Source organism: Halichoeres trimaculatus, unplaced genomic scaffold (assembly GCF_033239565.1).
Source record: "Halichoeres trimaculatus isolate MK-OKI-2021-1 unplaced genomic scaffold, fHalTri1.1 fHalTri1_scaffold_6, whole genome shotgun sequence".
Taxonomy (NCBI): Eukaryota; Metazoa; Chordata; class Actinopteri; order Labriformes; family Labridae; genus Halichoeres; species Halichoeres trimaculatus.
The window spans coordinates 4,437,940-4,456,423 of record NW_027437184.1 but is presented as its reverse complement, the minus strand read 5'-3'; the positions used below and the strand labels follow the sequence as shown (position 1 = coordinate 4,456,423).

General features: G+C 39.6%; 1 protein-coding gene across 1 annotated transcript in view; it reads left to right on the top strand.

Annotated features, from left to right (window-relative positions):
- The first annotated feature begins 1,137 nt into the window (after window positions 1-1,137).
- LOC141791999 (F-BAR and double SH3 domains protein 2-like) overlaps window positions 1,138-18,484 on the top strand; it is a 39,814-nt gene continuing 22,467 nt past the window's right edge. The window contains exons 1-4 of the mRNA XM_074672745.1: window positions 1,138-1,361; window positions 4,552-4,649; window positions 10,245-10,290; window positions 18,069-18,145. Coding sequence (XP_074528846.1) covers window positions 1,341-1,361; window positions 4,552-4,649; window positions 10,245-10,290; window positions 18,069-18,145 — 242 coding nt within the window. The 5' untranslated portion in view covers window positions 1,138-1,340. The remainder of the gene's footprint in view (window positions 1,362-4,551; window positions 4,650-10,244; window positions 10,291-18,068; window positions 18,146-18,484) is intronic.

Below are 18,484 nucleotides of genomic sequence, written 5' to 3'. Positions count from 1 at the left end.
TGGAATTATGAGGTGTAAATTAAGCTTCTGTTTGTATTTGTAAGATTGTGAATGTCAGGACAACAAATCAAAAAAGCTGTAGGCTAATTTCTAATTCTGTTATAAAATTCCACGTCTTAACACTAGATAGCTTACTAACTATGTTGTTAATTTCTTGCATAGAACCTAACATTATTCTCAGATGCTTGGGGTTATTGTACATAAATGACATGGCCACTAGAGGGCTCACTGTTCAAGATGGCTTATAGAGAAACACAGTATCAACCTTTTTTATTTGTTTTTCCATTTGTATCATCCATCCATCAGTTCTAATCTTGTAAAATTCACAAGAAAGAACATCAAATATCTACACTTATTTCCACGTCATACTTTTATTAATTAAAAACAAGTTGTTTTTTTTCATCCAAATAAATGAATGCTCAATCACCTATAGCAGATTCAATTATCTAACTGCTAATCCTCAATAAGATCACACCTTATACCATAGTAACTGTTCCTCTAGGATCAATGTTGTATATTAAGTTGATGAATTTCTGATGATCAAATTAAAAAAATGTTAATGATGATGTTAATTTTTTTCTTCCATCCTACTCTAATCACTGTTTATAACCACATTTGGGAGTCTTTGTTGAAGCGATTTGTTCTCTTTTCTTGAAATTATTCAAAATTAATGTAATTTTTAAAAAAATATTTAAAATATACAAACTATGTTATTGTTCATACCCATCATTAATAAACATTATAACCAAACCGAGTATAGCTATTATATTATAGAGTGGGCTGTAAAAGCTTTATTAGTGGTTATGGCTGAGGGTAGGATGTCTTCAGCCATGTATAATCAGATTATCTTTCAGTTGCAGGTGTTGCAAAGTGGTTTGATGTAGTTATAATATTCACTCATTTTTGTAGACAAGCAATAAAAAATCTTGGATAAAATTCTAATGAGTAATTTTGAATTCACCCCAAATAATCTTTTAAAAAATAATGTATAAAAAATTAACTTCATATGGATCAATTTTCTTTTCTAGCAGTCAAAATATACTTTTTATGCTTTTATTTTGGTGATAAGATGCGGAAGTTATATATTATCGTGTGTTGTTTGGGGGTTTTACTTTGAAAACTAGACCGGAAGTTCTGTTGGTAGCTTGACGCGTATGTTTTCTGTTCCCTGGGGCCACAGTGTTTTCAACGGGACTCAACTTACAATTTACTGGACTCACTATGGCCGCTTGACCCAGGCTGAAATACACTTCTTCTGATACCGTTTGTTCGGGACATTTTCATCAACTTTTTCCAGATAAACCTTCGTGTTTTTGTTGTTTTTATGTCAAGAACCAAGGATGCAACCCCCACCGAGAAAGGTGAGTTTTCCCCGTTGTAGCCGTTGAAGGGAACGTTACTTGTGTGGTGCATATTTAATGGTTGGAAATGTACGCTTTGTTGCTGGTCGACTCGTTCAAACGACAAATGTACGAGTTTTACTTAGTAAAAGTAGACTAGTTTGTTGTCGTACAAGTTACGTTTTCTTTGCTGTTTCTTTAAATAGCAGCGGAGGAAGAAAACCAAAGGAAAAGGTTCCATGTGGTGCAGTTTTTAGGGAGAATAGCCCGTTAACGTGCCCCGCTCCCCCTCGAACGGGGACACCTTGAAACGAGTCACATTCAAAATGTCACCAATAGTTTCGTCCTAACGGGAAAGGATTGAAAATAAATCCAAAGTAGTCAAACAAATGTTTATGTTACAGCGTTGTTGTTGTGATTTACAGAGAGACTTTTAAGTTCAAGTAAATTCAGTTTGATTCCCACTGGTCCCACTCTGCTGCTAGCCTGGGGCAAACCAGTTGAGTTTAGCATGGAAATAAAAGTAAGAATACTTTAAAGTAAAGCTTAGACTGCTTTTTTCATGATGCCGATTTTCACAGTTGAGCCACCAGTTTTGAAAAATGTTCAAGTTGAGCCATGTTCTCGCATTAAAGCTCGTCTGTAGCCCTGGGACAGTAAAATGACAGATTTCTGTATGAGCTTTGGTGCATTTTTGTTGAGGGGGAGTCTCGGGGGCAAAAGGAGTAAAACAGACGTCCCCGTCAAAAAAAAGTGGCAAATAACTTCAAGTACAGCTTGATTTTACTGTGCAAAGCACAGTTTTAAGTCTTATAAATGATTAGTAAGCTCAAATCTGGGCAAAATCTAGCTCGGTGTGAAAAAATGTTCATAGGGGATCATATTTCAAAAACATTGCTCAGCAGCACAGAACATTCACCACTTCTTCCCCAGTACATTTTAACTGCTCAGTGTAGCCAGACACATGGATGTGTTTTTGATTTTCTCAATGTGGACTGATTGAGATTTCAGTTGTCTGAATCATGTGTCTCAAAACCTTTGGATTACCCGCCATTAAAGGTGAATTGACACGACTTTCGTATTGAGAACATCTTGGAGTTAAATTGACTGACTTGGCTCAGATATACTGTAAGATAACAATGTCTTATCTCCTTTTCCCTTGATATAAGTACAGATGTTTTGATTTATGTTGTTTTATCAAATTAATATTTAGCTAAAAGCACAATACTCCTTCATCAAGACAGCTCTGTCAAATTCTAACTTTGTTCTTTTTTCCTGTTGACAACACTTCGAGTTATCAGGGATGTGATCAGGTCCCTGCACTTCCGAAATCCTTTCATAGTCAATGCAAACCCCAGGGGGACTGCTTGGATTTGAAATTGAAGGGGGAAGTTGTCTTTCTGCAAACTACTCTGAAGCTTTAACACCTACTAAAGAAACCGAGCATGGAGAAAAGTGAAGCTTATGAGTGTTTAATTTTATTTTCACATGTTAAAACCTGCTTAAGCCTAAACTCAAAGTTTATTATTATTTGCGCTTCATTTCTGATACAAATCTGGCAAGATTTGTTTTATTTGTAATAATTTATACAAATAAAACCAACTTTATTTACAAGCCCCGAACACAATCATTCTGCAACCATCGATTTCTGGATTATATATTTAACAGGGTGTCCGCGGGGTCTTAAAAAGTATTAAAAGTTTATAAATCAATTTTGGGAAAATTAAGGCCCTTAAAAAGTATTAAAAAGTCTTAATTGTGGTTTTATGAGGTATTAAGTTTCATAGGTGTTCAAGCTTTGACCCCAAATATATCCATGAATATTTATTTTCCTCCTTGCAACTGTCCCCTGATTTGAACGTTAAACATTCAGCTGATAAAGTTCTAAAATAGAATAGAATAGAAAAGAGTAGAATTACTTTATTGATCCCAAATTGGAAAATTGTTGTGTTAACAGCAGAAATCGATGGAGTCAGTGGAAAAAATACAAAAATAAAAAAGAATAGAATGTAAAAAATACATGAAGACTCTAGTAACAGTAAAATACAACAATAAGGATTGTGAGCGGTATACACACCAGCTATAAATAACGTTATTTCTGGTTTCATAAAGAGAAATTCAATATTACATTAAAGCAAATCACACTATCTTCGGCACATGTCCTAAATTTAAAAATGATAATAAAAAATAATTTCTCATTTTCTTCAGAAAGTTGGCCTTGAATAACTGCTGTTTCTTGTTGTGGGAGTGTCGATAAACCTGCCTTTAGTTTCATTTGCTCTTTCAAGCTTTATTTCTCCTTATCTTACATCATTTCTGTAAAAATGTAAACTTCAACTGTTAAAAAGTGCATGCCAACAACAACTGGAAGTTGCGATAAAGTCTTGAAACTTTTTAAAGGTTTTTGAAAAAGTCTTAAAAGGGTATTGAAATCAACCTCAGGATTTTAGCAGATACCCTGTTTAATCTCTATTACACTGATAAATTCATACCTGATATCATAATCAGGTGGATTAGGTGTCATGTGTACCGCTCTGGTGGAGATATTTAGTCGTCCAAAAGCTATTAATAGATAGCCCTCTGAGTTTCTTATATTGCATAATCAAACCGTACTGTGAACACATACAGCTGTTTATCTGACACAACAACTTAAATGATCATCAGCTAAATATTTATGAGATGAGACACAAAACAGTAGAAAAGAAACTGATTAAAACTGTCTGAGGTAGACTGGTGAAACAGGAATTTGGAGCTTTTACAAAGTTCCTCTATTACTCTTTTGTTTGTGAAATTTTACAGAAGCAAAAGTGACCCAACTTCCTGGTTTTCTCTTACAGAAAGGCCAAAGATTAATGATGCAACCATATTTCGATCACTAGTGGTTCCCGAAACAATAAAAGCACGTTTGAGAAGTTAAAACTAAAGTGTTTTATCTTTAGAGCTGGACAACATTTCCAGTTACAGGTACTGAAATCTGACCTCTGCACTTTGTAATCTGTCAGGCAGCAAATAAGAAACCAGCGTGATAATGAGTGCAGCTAATTCTCACCTGCTTTTAATACAGGCCCAGCTGGATCAATAAACCTGCCGTGGTTTAGTCTACAGATGAGAGTTAATTTCCGAATCTTTTTCATGTTTCTTAAAGCGCTGAAGAAAAGGAGTTGTAAGCCTCCAGATTCTGTCTTTTAATCCAGTCTTTCCCTCCTGACAGGTCCGGGTCACCCAGGAGCTGAAACACACTCATGCAGAGCAGATGAGCAGATTACACATCAAACACCAGACGGAGTGTGACCTCCTGGAAGACCTGAGGTGAGGAGGAGGAAGTCTCACTGTTGACATGCTGGATTTACAGAAAAGCTTGTTCCTGAAAGAGGAATGCTTGGAGGAACATTTGAAGTTCTTGAGATCTTTTGAGTACAGGATGATGGTTAAAGCAGGTGAAGCTGAGGAGCCATGCAGGCAGCCGAATCAGTGCATTCATTTGTGGTTGAAACTGTACCTTTGACCACAGCAGAAGTCAAAATGTTGCTGTCCTGTGGAGTCAGGAGGTGTTGTTGATCTTCTTGGTTTTGGCCTTTCATGGGCACTCACACTATGGGAATAGTTAAGTCATATAAAACCAAGGTTCCCAAAATCCATTTCTGAAGTGAAGATTTTTGATGGCCTGTTGTGGCAGAAAGATAATTCAAGCGTTATAGTTTCTCGTTGACCCTCAGTGCACAGATTTAAGAGCTTTTACAAAAATTTCCGCTCACTTGAGGAGACGCTGGATACACGCATGGATATCTTCAGCTCCTCATATGCACATACACATATGCATGCATACATACAAACAATCCTATTACTTACAAACACGTGCACATGGACCTAAATACACCCACATATACATATATACACATATACATACACACATTCAAAGTGGCTTCTCTGCCTCTCATCGCCGTGCAGTATCATTTAGTTACTGTAACTTTAGATCCTTTAATTCCTTCAAACCTCCAGTTTTAAAACTACCAGCTCACCTGTTGCTTTAGCCTGAGTCTGTTTACCAAGCAGCAACCTCTGGTCTAAGAATATGAGACAATGCTGAAGTGTTGAAATCTGCTGTTTCTGGAGTGTCCGCTTGAGGCTGGCCTCGGAAGTAGGGGAAGTCACAAACACCAAGCCAAAAAAAAGCTGTTTTCAAAGCTGAAATTAACCTATTTACAGCCTGGTTCAAAAAACGTCTCCTGTCTGAGTCGCTAATTTTACTACCGGCTCCCACTTTACGGGGGGTGAAATTTTTTCTAACTTGGTTGTTCTGAGGTTATTAAGATCGCAAACTCCCCCAATAAGAGACACATCTGAGGGTCGCGTGACCGACAGGTGCCCTATGGCTGTAGGCGAAGCCATTGCCACTACCAATATGGCCGCTATAGCCGATCTGCTTCATTATCCGTTTCAGAAACAGACGGGTGACGTCGGTGAGACTACGTCCATGTTTTATACAGTCTATGATTGGTACATGTGCAGAATAGGAATTAATCCTAAACCAGTGCGTGGAGGCCTGTAGCTTCTGTGTGCTTGGGCAACCAATCAGTGCCACTACAATCTATAATCATGTGTTTCATCATTTCATGATGTTTTTAATGTAAAAAGTCTTTCATAATTACTCCTAAGGCCCATTTCTCCTTCCTTTAAATATGAAAACGTACCTGTCAGTTTCAAACGGTGTAACCGTCACAGCTCACATAATTCCATACCTCATTTACGTTGGCATTGCAGTTAACCAATACATCCACCAGGGGGGGTCAGCCCAGAGTCAAAAGTTTATGACACCGAAACTTAAAATCAAACATGCAACAAACAGGGTGATCGGTGAGGTGGTTAAATACATCGCAAAATTTCCACCATTGTTATTTCTTCTTCGTGTCTCACTAAAGCTTTGTATTGGGTAGTAACAACAACACTGCCCCTATGGTTTTCAGTGGTACTGCTCCGTTTGGTCCGTATCCATAAGCTTCATGGAAACATGCAGAAATACAGACCAAATGAATGCAGAAGGCTCCGTACATTTCTGGATATAACTAGGGATATTTGATACCAGTTTTTTCTTTCAGACCGATGCCAGTACGAGTACTTACCTATACTGTGTACCAATACTGCTAGTACTTTTGAGATATAAAAATTTAAATTCACAATGGCAGTATTTTGATGAATGACAGCACAGTCACTCTGCCATTAAATCCAAAATAAAACACATACAACTCTCTCTGAGTTTATATCTTTAGATAAATTAATGAAAGTGCAAAGTAAAACTGAAAACTGAAAAGAGTTTAGGTATTTTTTAAATAAACTAAAGTGAAAACTAAAACAGTTAAACTGTTTACTCTCCTTGGTTCATTCATGTTGTCTAAACTGGATCTGATGCACATTTGTTGTGGTGTTAAACCACAGCAAGTAGTGCCAACTACTGGTGAGGAGGACTTACTCCACCTAAGGTCTATTTTTCTCAGTATCCGCTGCTGGTATCAGCAGCCTTCACGAGTACTGATACCTTGAAAAAAGACTGGTATTAGCCTGATACCCATACCAGAACTCGCTCATCCCTACTTGGGACACTCTGTAGTAAAAGCCATACGTAATGTGTGGTGTCTCATACCCACAAGTTTTAAGTTAAAGCCACATTCTTGAACACAACACACCTCAGCTTTTTTCACAGTAGATCCAAAAGAAAAGAAATTCCCGAAAACTGTTCTATTTTTATCCATGTAGAGTTTAATTTAAGGGTGAAACTTTTCCTTCACACTTTTAATTAAAAGCCAGACTGTTTGGGTTATCCACCTACATCATACCGCTCTGTGTTTCTGTCAGCTGGTATTTGCTCTCTGTCTGGTCTCGTCCTCCTGTGATTGTTAGAGCTTTGCTGGACCAGGTTTTCTAACATTTAAAGATCTGCGACCCAGACCCCAAACTTGAAGTGTTAGTCTGCTCACAGACCAAGAGATTACTGTTAACTGAGACAGACAGAGGGACAGCTTTAGCTCTGGGACCAGATGCTTTATTCAGGTTTAGAAGCTAAAGGTTGTGGTTGTGTTTTCAGTCTTCGTGTAGGGTTGACTTGACAGCCTACTGGCTCCCCACTTCCTGTCTGTGGTTGGTGGCAGAGCTCTGAACCTTTCAAACAGCTGGAAGTTAAGGTCATAGAGAGCTGCCAGATGTTCGAGCTGCCTGAATCTGTCGCCGTGGGAGGCTCAGGAACATTCGTCTGAAACAATGTGAAACTCGACATGCATACAATTTTCGAGGGTCGCCCTTCACGATCTGGATGAGAAATGATTCAGCAAACTGGAAATTGCATCTGCTTGTCAGCAAAACCTCGGTTTGGGAAAATGACAGGAAGTGAGTAATGGGGGGTAGTGGAAGAGAGGGAGCCTCAGAAATGCAGCGGAGAGGAAGGAGCAGGCGAGAGGAAGAGAGGGAAGCTCCCAGGAAGTCGGCCAGATTGTTTCGAGCCGGGGTGGAGCATGGCAGTCAAGTCTCGACATGTTTAATGACTTAATGATGATTTTGCTGCAGTCACATTTTTCCCAGGGCACTGACCTCTGTGCTTTTCTTAGACTTTTGTATGAATTCAACATGAGATGTTGTCGGTTTCGCTCCTGTCGTCGTAAATCAGCCCTCTAACAGTAAAATAAGAACAATGTGTAATGACATGCCTCACATTTTTGAAAGCCTTTTATGATTTGCATCTGTATTTGTGTAACCATCCAAATATTTTTAGCTTTCCAAAACATGAGTGGACTGGAAAGTGTTTGTTTTTGAAACTCACTTTTCCAGTAACATGTAGTCAAATGTTGAGAATGTATGTTCACACTTGCACACATGGTTCTGATTGTTAACACGCCAAGGGAAAGTTATGATAGAAAGGGCAACCAGAGGAAGTGCCTCTTTAACAGTCGTCTCCAATAAACAAACGCCAACTTTAAATATTTGCATTAAGCAGCTTGAACATTGTTGCTTTTGTAGCTTGAGGTTCAGAAGCAAAGGGGTGGATAACTGTTTTATTTTGCAAAGGTTCCAACAAGCAAAAGGTTTCAGGGTGTTGTAGACAGAGAGACGTTTCAGCTCTCCAGCACTGATGTCAGATAATGGTTCATAAGATGTACTCACTGTGTTCCTACTATGTGCTCACTGTGTGCTCCATAACCTTAAAATAAGTCTTTTGAACCAAGACTGCACAACAGATAGTCTGTTTCATTATTGTCTCAAAAAAATAAAGACGCACTTTGCAGATATCTGATATTTTCGGCCAACTTTTGGTCTTCAAAATTAGTTTTTCTGTCTGTCTTGGACACTTGAAGCACCTCAATACAGCCAGGATGTTGAAACTCAGTTGTGGTGTGTGTTTGCTGTAAATAGTGAATGAGTGACCATATCAGCAGTTTAGGGATGCACCGATCCAACTTTTTTGGTTCAGAGTAGCGATGGGTACCGAATTAGGTACTTTGATAGGTACCGACCAAATTCTGTCAAAAGTACCGGGTACCAATTCACGTAATAGCGAAAGGTACCATGTTTAGGTACCTGAATGCATCTTCGTGAGTGCGAGGGAGTGGAAGATAAGGGGATTTTCTATGCTGGACATGAACACAACATTGCAAGGTTAAATATTGAAGAATAAATATGTGAAGTTGAAAAATATATATTTCATTATTAAACAAATTGTTATTTCTTACCACATAAACACAAAAAAGTACCGAAAATCGGTACCGTTGAGTACCGGTACCGATTGCCAGGTACTGGGCATCGGTACCGTATCGTTTCAAATGTGAAAGGTACCCATCCCTAGTTCCAATACAGATACCGATACCATTGCCGATACCTGGGCTTTGATTATCAACTGATGCGGCTTCGATACTTGTGTTAAATAATAACCTGCATGCCCTACTGTGGTTTAAGACTGGTAATGATTTGGGTAAAAGCAAAAAATGAGTAGATGCATTTACACGGGAACGCCAAGGGACTGAAAATGCTGTAGTAAACATGCAGGGCCTGTAGTTAGCGCTATAACTGTCTTGTCCAGAAGCAGCTTTTGGTAGATCTCCACTAAAGTAGAGCTGGGCCGATCATCTGGTGTATTGGTAAGAGCAGAACTGGAGCAACAGATGCTCATTTTGTTAAAGACAGTCAGAAGATTCAGCAGCACAAGCACAACATGGTAGACCATGATGATCATACGTGTTCCCACTGAAAATGCTGGCGTACTGTTTACATGGCAACGGCGGTGGCGGCGGCTCAGAACAATTCCACTCTAGTGGCAGTTTTCAAACATTTGTGCTTTAGGTCGACTAAAACGCTGTTGCCATATAAATGAGCGGCTAAAACTTTTGTGTTTCACCCTAAAACTGTTGTTGTGTAAATATTCAAATGTTAACCAGCAAAACAAAGCTTCGGAATGTACAAAAATTACTATTCAATTGTAAACTTTTACCCCCTGTAGGCTGGTAATGCCGCAAAAACAAAGAAAGTGCATCAGAGGAAACATTTCAATTCAAGTGGCCATGAGCACCAGTAAAAAAAAAAAAAGGCATAGAGCTGGTTGCCTTGGAAGTTTTCATTCCTGCTGATGCAATTGTTGACTCTTTGGGATTTAATCTGCAGATAGGCGAAGAAAACAATGATACAAAGAGCAGTTCAAAGTGATTTACAGAGTCAATCCTTTGATAGTTCATAACATGGGACAAAAATCTTAGCGAAAGCTTTCCACACAAAGATGTCTTTGGACTCTGATAATAACCAAAATGTGAAAGGCTCAGAAGAAAAGACCCTGCCTTTCCTTTTTGTAGATATATTGATGACTGCCTCGTCTTGAATCCAGCAGTATTATTGTATCATTAACATTCTTTGTTTTTCTCTCTTCTTCAGGACTTTCAGCCAAAAGAGAGCGGCTGTAGAGCGAGACTACGCCCAGGTAAATAAATCCAAACTCCCTCTCCGCCCTCTCCTCTCTCACAGTAACCCTGATGCTTGTTAACACCATAGCTTCCCTGCCTTGTCATTTGCGCAGCTAAAAATATGCTCAGTTTTTTTATTTTTTACGACACTGTCCCCCAAAGACACCATATGACTGTGAGGTCGAGGATGTGGCCCTAAGAAAGCTCTTTATTCACATGTGGCCAGAACGCCGGAGCAGCCGCAGAAACAAACACCACAACAAAAAGAGAAACCTCCATTGATGACCCCGCGGCTCGTTTCCTTCTCACTGGGCTGTTTTTACCCGCTGCTTCCTGGAGACGTCAGCCGTCTGTCTGAAAAACCCCGTCTTTGCCTTTTTGGCTGTGTTCAGGTTTTGCAGCCCTGTGAGGAATGTCCACCACCGCCGTGAAGAGAGGGGGCCCATCTGTAGACCCAGCTAGCATCCTTTAGATGTCCGTTTGCTCATGAGCATCTGGTCTTTAGGGCTGCTTTAATGAAGCTGGTTACATAAAACAAAGTCTGTAACGAGCAGAACAAACCAAAGCAGGATTTATCTGTTCGTTAAGCCAAATGGGAGATAATGTGACCATGCTGACTCACGTGTGGTTTATAACATGAATTTAAAACCAGAATCTCTTAGCAGGCAGTGGACATAACCGCTGTGACACGATCCAGGCGAACTACTGTTTTGGAGTTTTGAGTTATGTATTTTGGCCGTCGCCTAGGACGCTCCAATAACCACAACATTGCAATACTGCTCTATTGACAAACCAGCCTCAGGGAATGGGAAGCCACTGATACAACCACTTTGTTCAATCGTCTCTTTCTTTGTGAGGCTGTCCCCTTCTCGTTTTACACTCCAAAATGTGTGTATCGGATGTTAGATAAACTCTTAATATAATGTAATATGGAAGTGTCCCTTTAACTGCAGCTCTGTCTCAGACTTAGTTTCACAGGAGGAAACAATAGCAGCCCCTCTGGTCACAGAAAATGAGTGTGACCTGGCAGTTTGGGAACTTTTGGGCTTTGATGATGAAAAATGAGAATGAGGCAGTGAATGAGAGGCAGAATCTCTACACAATGATCCATGTAAGACATTGGTATACCTCAGATTTTGGGAAATTCAGGGGAGAGAGATTAGGTTACACACACCAAAGGGCAGAGGGTCAGAGTCTAACCCTGCTTCTGCACAGGTTCTACCAACCGAGACAATCCTGTGTCCCAAATACAGTGTTCAATAGGTTGTCTACTCACTGATAATCCAGCAATCGAATATAACCAACGCTTCCAGCTCCATGTCACAGACAGTCCCAACAGATGACATCAATGCCTGGCAAAAGTCTGGAGGGGTTAAAGCTAAGTTGTCCAATACAACATCAAAACAAACAGACATAGCCGCCTAAAAGCTGCTGAGTAACAGAATACTTCAGTTTAGCTCATGAATGTGGTGAAATGTTAAAACCAGGATGAACTTAGAGTTTTCTAAAAGAATCTAAGACCTGATTTCTTTCTATGCCATCACCTCACAGCTGAAGGAATCTTCCTTCTGGCACCATATCAGGTTGTGTCACAGCATCTTGGTCTGACGATGAGTCAGGTGGGGAAGTTTCTATAGTGGTTATACCATGGTCTAGGTGAATAATCGATTCTGATTGGCTGCAGGGTGTCTGTGAAAAGTGTTGTTGGACACCTGCAGAAAAGTTTCCGTCAAATACCCTGGTTGTTCTTAATTATTGCGCTGGCTCAAGCAGTAGTTGGTAACCGTGGCAACAGAAACTCAGAACATACGTTATCATACATTACTTCACAGACTTAGGGTACCGTATTTTCCGCACTATACGGCGCTTCGGAGTATAAGGTGCACCTTCAATGAATGGCCTATATGAAAACTGTTTTCATATATTTCATATATATTATTACGCACCGCATTATAAGGTGCATAGAGTAGAAGCTACAGTAGTGGCTAGGGTTGCGTTATGCATCTGCTAGATAGAGCTGCGCTAAAGGGAATGTCAACAAAACAGTCAATAAGTCAGTCAGACTCAGGCTACATCCACACGGAGCCGCACATTTTCCTATCCTATTATTTTCTGTGCCGTGCGCTGTAAAGACGAAGCCGTTTCTGCCGTCCACAAAAACAGTTTCCAGAGATCATTTCACATGCCAGACCTTTGGGGGGCGCTGTATTGCTCTGACAAATAACAAGAGAAGAAGCCTGGGCCAGCCTGCAAGCTAACGTTAGCACTTAGCACAATTCCTCTTTATCCGGTCTTACCGCTGTTACTTCGGCCACGCCCCCTCAACATGGTAGCCATGATTAATCAATATCAATCCACATATAAAGCGCATCAGATTATAAGGCACACTGTCGGCTTTTGAGAAAATTGAAGGCTTTTAGGTGCGCCTCATAGTGCAGAAAATACAGTACTTGCTTGATACACATTTAATGATCAGAGTGAATAGTGGGTAATATTTCTTGCAATAAAAACAATTCTTTGAAACAAAATTTTGCATCTATTACGGTTTTTGGGGTGCCTATTAGAACTAAATGCAGAAAGTCTTTGATATTTACGAGTTTTGTGATTTTTAGTTTGCTTTTTTAACACCAGACCATGCGAAAAGTTTAAAGATGATAATGTCTATTCTATATCAGGAGCCTTATTTTCCTATAAAATGCAAATTATTTGTGAGTCAGAGAAACATTTCGCCCTCTGCTGGAGAAAAGTGGTAACTTTTTTTCCAATACTGTTAATAAACAAAGACTGAAATGAAGAATTTGAATTTGAAAAAAAATTGACAAAGAATCCTGATTCTGATATCATCAAACAAAAAATCCTGATATATGTATACATATTATATTATTTTAAGGTACCGGTATGTAAATTCTTTTCAATTTGACTTATCTATTCTTTAGTATATAACCTTGCAACCTTGCATGCTGTGTTCATGACCAGCATGGACAGTTGCCTGCTCTTCCACTCCATCACAGTCATAAGGATGCCTTTAGGTACCTAAACGTGGTACCTTTTGATTTTACGTGAATCGGTACTCGGTACTTTTGACAGAATTCGGTCGGTACCTATAAAAGTACCTAATTTGGTACCCATCCCTAATACATATATTGATTTTTTTCTCCCACCCCTACACGGTAACAAGCCACTGCGAGAGATATTAAATAGTTCATTCAACAGTAAAAACAAGATTTACATGTTAATAATTGATTTATTATTTCTTCCTTTTGTCAGTGACTACGGTATAAGCAACCGTCCTCAGCCTCGCCTGGGATGGTTCGCACCTCTGTGTCGTCCATTCATTTTTGACAATAGACACCTCATTGGTCATTATCCCTCACATAACCTCCTGTAAAAAACATACTCCAGTTTTCAGAGTTCATTTGCAAATTTTTCGTAATGTAACACTCTCTTTGTTACGTCTTCCTGAAAGCACAACAAGCTATTCTCATAAAGAGACTGAATACAAACTTTATGTCACTTGGACTCAGCCATACATTAAAAAAACTTTCAATGGACGAAGCTACAAATCTCTGACACCTGTTACATTATTGATTTGGCTTGATTGGGTCCATGTCACCTCACATAAAAGATTTACACCTCCTCAGTGGAAGGAGAGAGCAGCAGAAATACTACACTGAGCTCTGCACAGAGGGGAACCTCAAAGAGTCCAGGAACACACAACTGTAGCTCTGACTATCCCGTGAACCTGTGCAGAGGCTGGGACTCAAGTTTATTTTGGTACACACCCCCTACGAGTGATTTCTGATTGGTCCATGAACATTATGAGCATGTGTTTGTCACCTGAAACAGTCGTCATCGACCGATCAGTCTGGCACATTTTTAAGAAGCAGGAAGATGTGATCCTTAATTTCTCAAATGCAGTTAAAATGTAAAAAAAGGTAATCAAATGAAGATGTGTGTTAAGATTTCCTATGGAGGGACAGAGTCAGCCTGCAGGGTAGCGCTTGTAATCCAGTGCATGTGTGTTTTGTTGGATATGCATGCCCAAGTGATACCAGCTTTAAAAGTCAGAGCACTGCACCTCAGCTCAGGCTCTCAACACACATCAACATGAATCAAAAGCTATTTATTAGATCAACAAAACAATTAAAAACTCAGATATTACCTTTGAGTCTGAGACATTTGAGAATGTACTGAGGATGTTTCGTGTGTTAATGCAGAGAAGACTTAAACAGTGATAAATTCAGGCCTAATATGAGAAGTAGCTCTTCTTTGTGAGGCTCAGTTTAAAAGGTGTTCTGTGTGTCTGGTTATGCTGGCTGCTGGTTATGTGATCAATTAGACACCCGCTGCCAATGGTTGAATCAAAGTGGGTCAGAGTGTCTCTGGAACACTTCGTCCCCTTTGGTCACACCCGCTGCTTTTTGTTTTTTTCCTTATTCTCTTCTCTTTACACGCCTTTTTCTGGGTCTCTTACACCTGCAAGCTGCTTCAGCCATCAGTCAATTACTATTCAAATCACACTGTGTGATAAAATGTCCTCCTCTGTGCGGCTCTTCCTCTGCCGTCCTCGCATCCCTCCTCCTCCTCCTCCCCGTCCCTTGTTCCCATCGCAGTATTCAGGCGTGTCCGCTCAGCCCGCTCAGTTGGCGATCCCCTCTCCCTATCTGAGGCCCACAATGGTGGGGTTTGTAGCAGCTTTGAAGCTTTGGCACCAAGATCAGCACTGATCTGACCAGCGAGTTCAGGGCCTGTCTCGTCGTGGGGGACAGGGAGCGGATAGAGGGGCTGGTTTCAGTGATGACCTCTGGTCTGGGCCCTGAGCAGAGAAAAACTACAATTTAATACAAACCGTGTTGTCTGTTTGAGATATTGAGATTTGCAGCTCATTTTGCCACGGACTCCTCATCCAAGTCTGAAGAAATAAGACATATTGGTCGTTCAACAATATATTTATTTGACAAACAGGCCTCAGTATTATGTGGAAAAACTACACAGAAGCAACAGCCTGGCACCTCCTCCTCATGCTGCTTACCAGCCTGGTCACACACTGCTGTGGGATGCCATCCCAATCTTCAACCAGCATTTGTTACAAATCAGAAACGTGGTTTCTTCTCAAATATATGTCAGTAGAGTAATACATGTTTTGGTAATTGTTTTTTTTCTTTGTGGAAATACTCATAAGTCTGTCATTTATTCCAAGGTTTAGGGAAAATTACAACAATAACACAGTCAAACACTCACCATGTAAAGACGTATAAAACAGATTACTCAGAGCAATTGGATTAAGGTGGTAAACCACAGAATGACCTAAGATGTACTCACTGCTTATTGAATAACCTGTGTGTGCCCCACCTCCTGCCACTTTCCTCCTCCAAGTCAAAAACACTGACTGTATTCAGTCAGCGAGCTAACCCTGTACTCTGTCACTGCTGCATTAACGGTGTAACAGTCAGAGATGGCAAAAGTACCCAGATTCTTTACTCGAGTAGAAGTAAAATACCCGTGTAAAAAACAACATGAGTTAAAATTACTAATCCAAATATTTACTCAAGTAAAAGTAGAAAGTTCAGGCTCTAAAATGTACTCAAAAGTACTTTTAAAAGTAAAAAGTATTTCTATTGCACGATTCACCAGCTGCAAAGCCCTAAACAGACCATTTGCAGACCATGGACCCCTTCATTATATTAACAACTATTAGCATAATATTAATACTGTTTAATAATGTACTGTGTGGTATTTTGCAACCATATGGTTAGGCTACATTTGTTTCTTAAAAGTAATTCATTTTATGAACTTTGAGAAAATGTTGCCTCTGAGGCAGTGGTGTGCACACAGGGGGCAGGAAAGGTGGCCAACCCCCTCATGGCCCAACTGTTGAAAAAGATGTGCAGAAGTGCCCTCCTTGAAGCCAAAATGTGCACCCAAGTGCCCTGGTTGCCCACGGTTGGCAAAACTCAATAAACTGCCCTCTTGGGTGACAAAAACACATGTTACATGTTCCTTTTTTTCATCTCTTTGCTTCTGACCTTTTAAAAAGTCTTTGCACCAAGGTATAACTTTTGTTTTGAGTTTTTTTTTTTCAATCATTGCACACCATGAAGTGATGAAAATGTCTCGATCATATGAGAATTGATCCCATGGGACAAAACTATAGACTGTATAAAACATAGATGAAGCATCCGCGACATCACCCGTCTGTTCCTGAAACTGTTAAATGAAGCCAATCCACAGACCTAACCACATTCGCTATGACACTGGCTGTTAGTTTTTCTTTGAGCAGCTTCAGTGCCCCCAGCAGTCACGTGACTCGAACAGTGCCTCTGATAGGAAAATCAAACCATCGTAATAATTTCCAAACCGCAGAGATAGGAAAAAAGTCACTCATCGTACAGTGTGTGCCGATAATGAAATCAGAGTTTTAAACCCAAGCCATTTTTTGAACCAGGCTGTAAATATGCTTTTTGATGCCATAAAAGTCAGTTTTTATGGCTGGGTGTGTATGTGACTTCCAGTCTTTCTGCAGCCAGACTCAAGTGGATTCAACAGCAACTTTTAGCACTTCCGCATAGGCTTCATTTTTACTGACCAGATGTTGCCCCTTGGACAAAACTTACTTGGACGGGAGTATTGGAAAGAATTGTTGATACTTTTTTGGTGCAAGAGATCCCAGTTTGTTGATAAGCTTTTCAACGATAAAACACACTTTTATAAGCATTTTAGAATTATTCTGTGGACCTCGTTCGACCTAGTTCGCGGACCCCTGGGGGTCCTGGGACCCCACTTTGAGAAACACTGCTTTAGGCATTTTTATTGTACACTTCAGGCTAACACATCAAACTTCTGAACACTGAATTTTTAAAAAAAACTTTTTTTCAATAGGCCATCAGGCAACGATTGTTTCAAAACCCAAAACAGTCGATCCTCATTGGTGTCACCAAAAAATAAAAAATCTATAGGTTTAGGCTTTTATATATCAAGTAACCAGCCTTTTTGGGAAATGTAAGGAGTAGAAAGTACCAATATTTATGTTAAAAATGTGACTGAGTAAAAGTAAAAAATCCTCAGATAAATAAATACTTTTAAAAGTACAAAGTACCTGAAAAATATACCAAAGTACTAAGTAATGGAGTATTTGTACTCTATTACTTGCCATGTCTGGTAACAGTTTTAGACTTTCAAGTGTCAGACTCAAAGATACACTTAAAATCGATTCAGGACAAAACTAAAAATCCATCGATCAAAGTTCTCTATGAATTTAAAGATGCACTCTTTCCTGACAAACATGTCCAGATTCTTCGTTGCACTTTGTTAGTGTTTACCCTGTCCTGATATTTTTGATCTTCAAAGGTTAACCTCACTTTGACGAGGTTAGGGAATCGGGTATTACCCCAGGGATGAATGTGGTCTAAATAAATCACATATTCAGCTAAAAATAAACCTACGTCAGCGTTTTAACCTCTGAATGTAAAGTTAAACAGGTCCATGCAACGCTGATTCACAACCTAATAGAGCCAGAAAACATTTTTAAGTCAATGTGGCTTTTATATCTGTTTTTGTGACTAATTTTGGTGGAAATCTGTTCAGCTAATGAAGAAAAGATGTAGTTTTCACTGACTTTGCCTTTTTCTGTCCTTTTGTCGTCATGCTCTGGCCGCCTGATGTTTTATGGCTCAAGGTCAGGGGGTGGCAGAGTCCTCCAAGCATGTCCTGTGTGAAGATGAGATCCAGAAAATGTGTGTTTGTGTCAAAGGTGAAAGGTCATCCCTGTTTTTGTGTCCCTGCTCTTCTTTTTAAGGCGCTCCAGAAGTTGGCAAACCAGTATCTAAAGAGAGAATGGCCCGAAAGTCCAACAGAGGATCAGGCAGATCACAGGTAAGACCTCCGTCCAACCCTCTGACCTGCTGACTATTGATCTGCCTTTTTTAAAAAACACAAAGAGTTTATCTGAACGACACATAGCTAACATGAAACCAGATGTTTCCTGTGCCCCAAACACTGAGGGATTGTCCAGTGATGTGAAAAAAATCTGTTCAAAGTGTTTGATCCATTCATAAACAAGACTGATCTTAAAACTTTCAATCCTCAGCAGAATGGAAACTCAGACAGTTTTATTTTAATAGTTTTTAGGATTTCTAATGCAAAAAATGTCAATAAAAGGAAAATATGTTATGTTTTATAAGCGGGACAGATTGGTTTTGGATTCTTTACCAC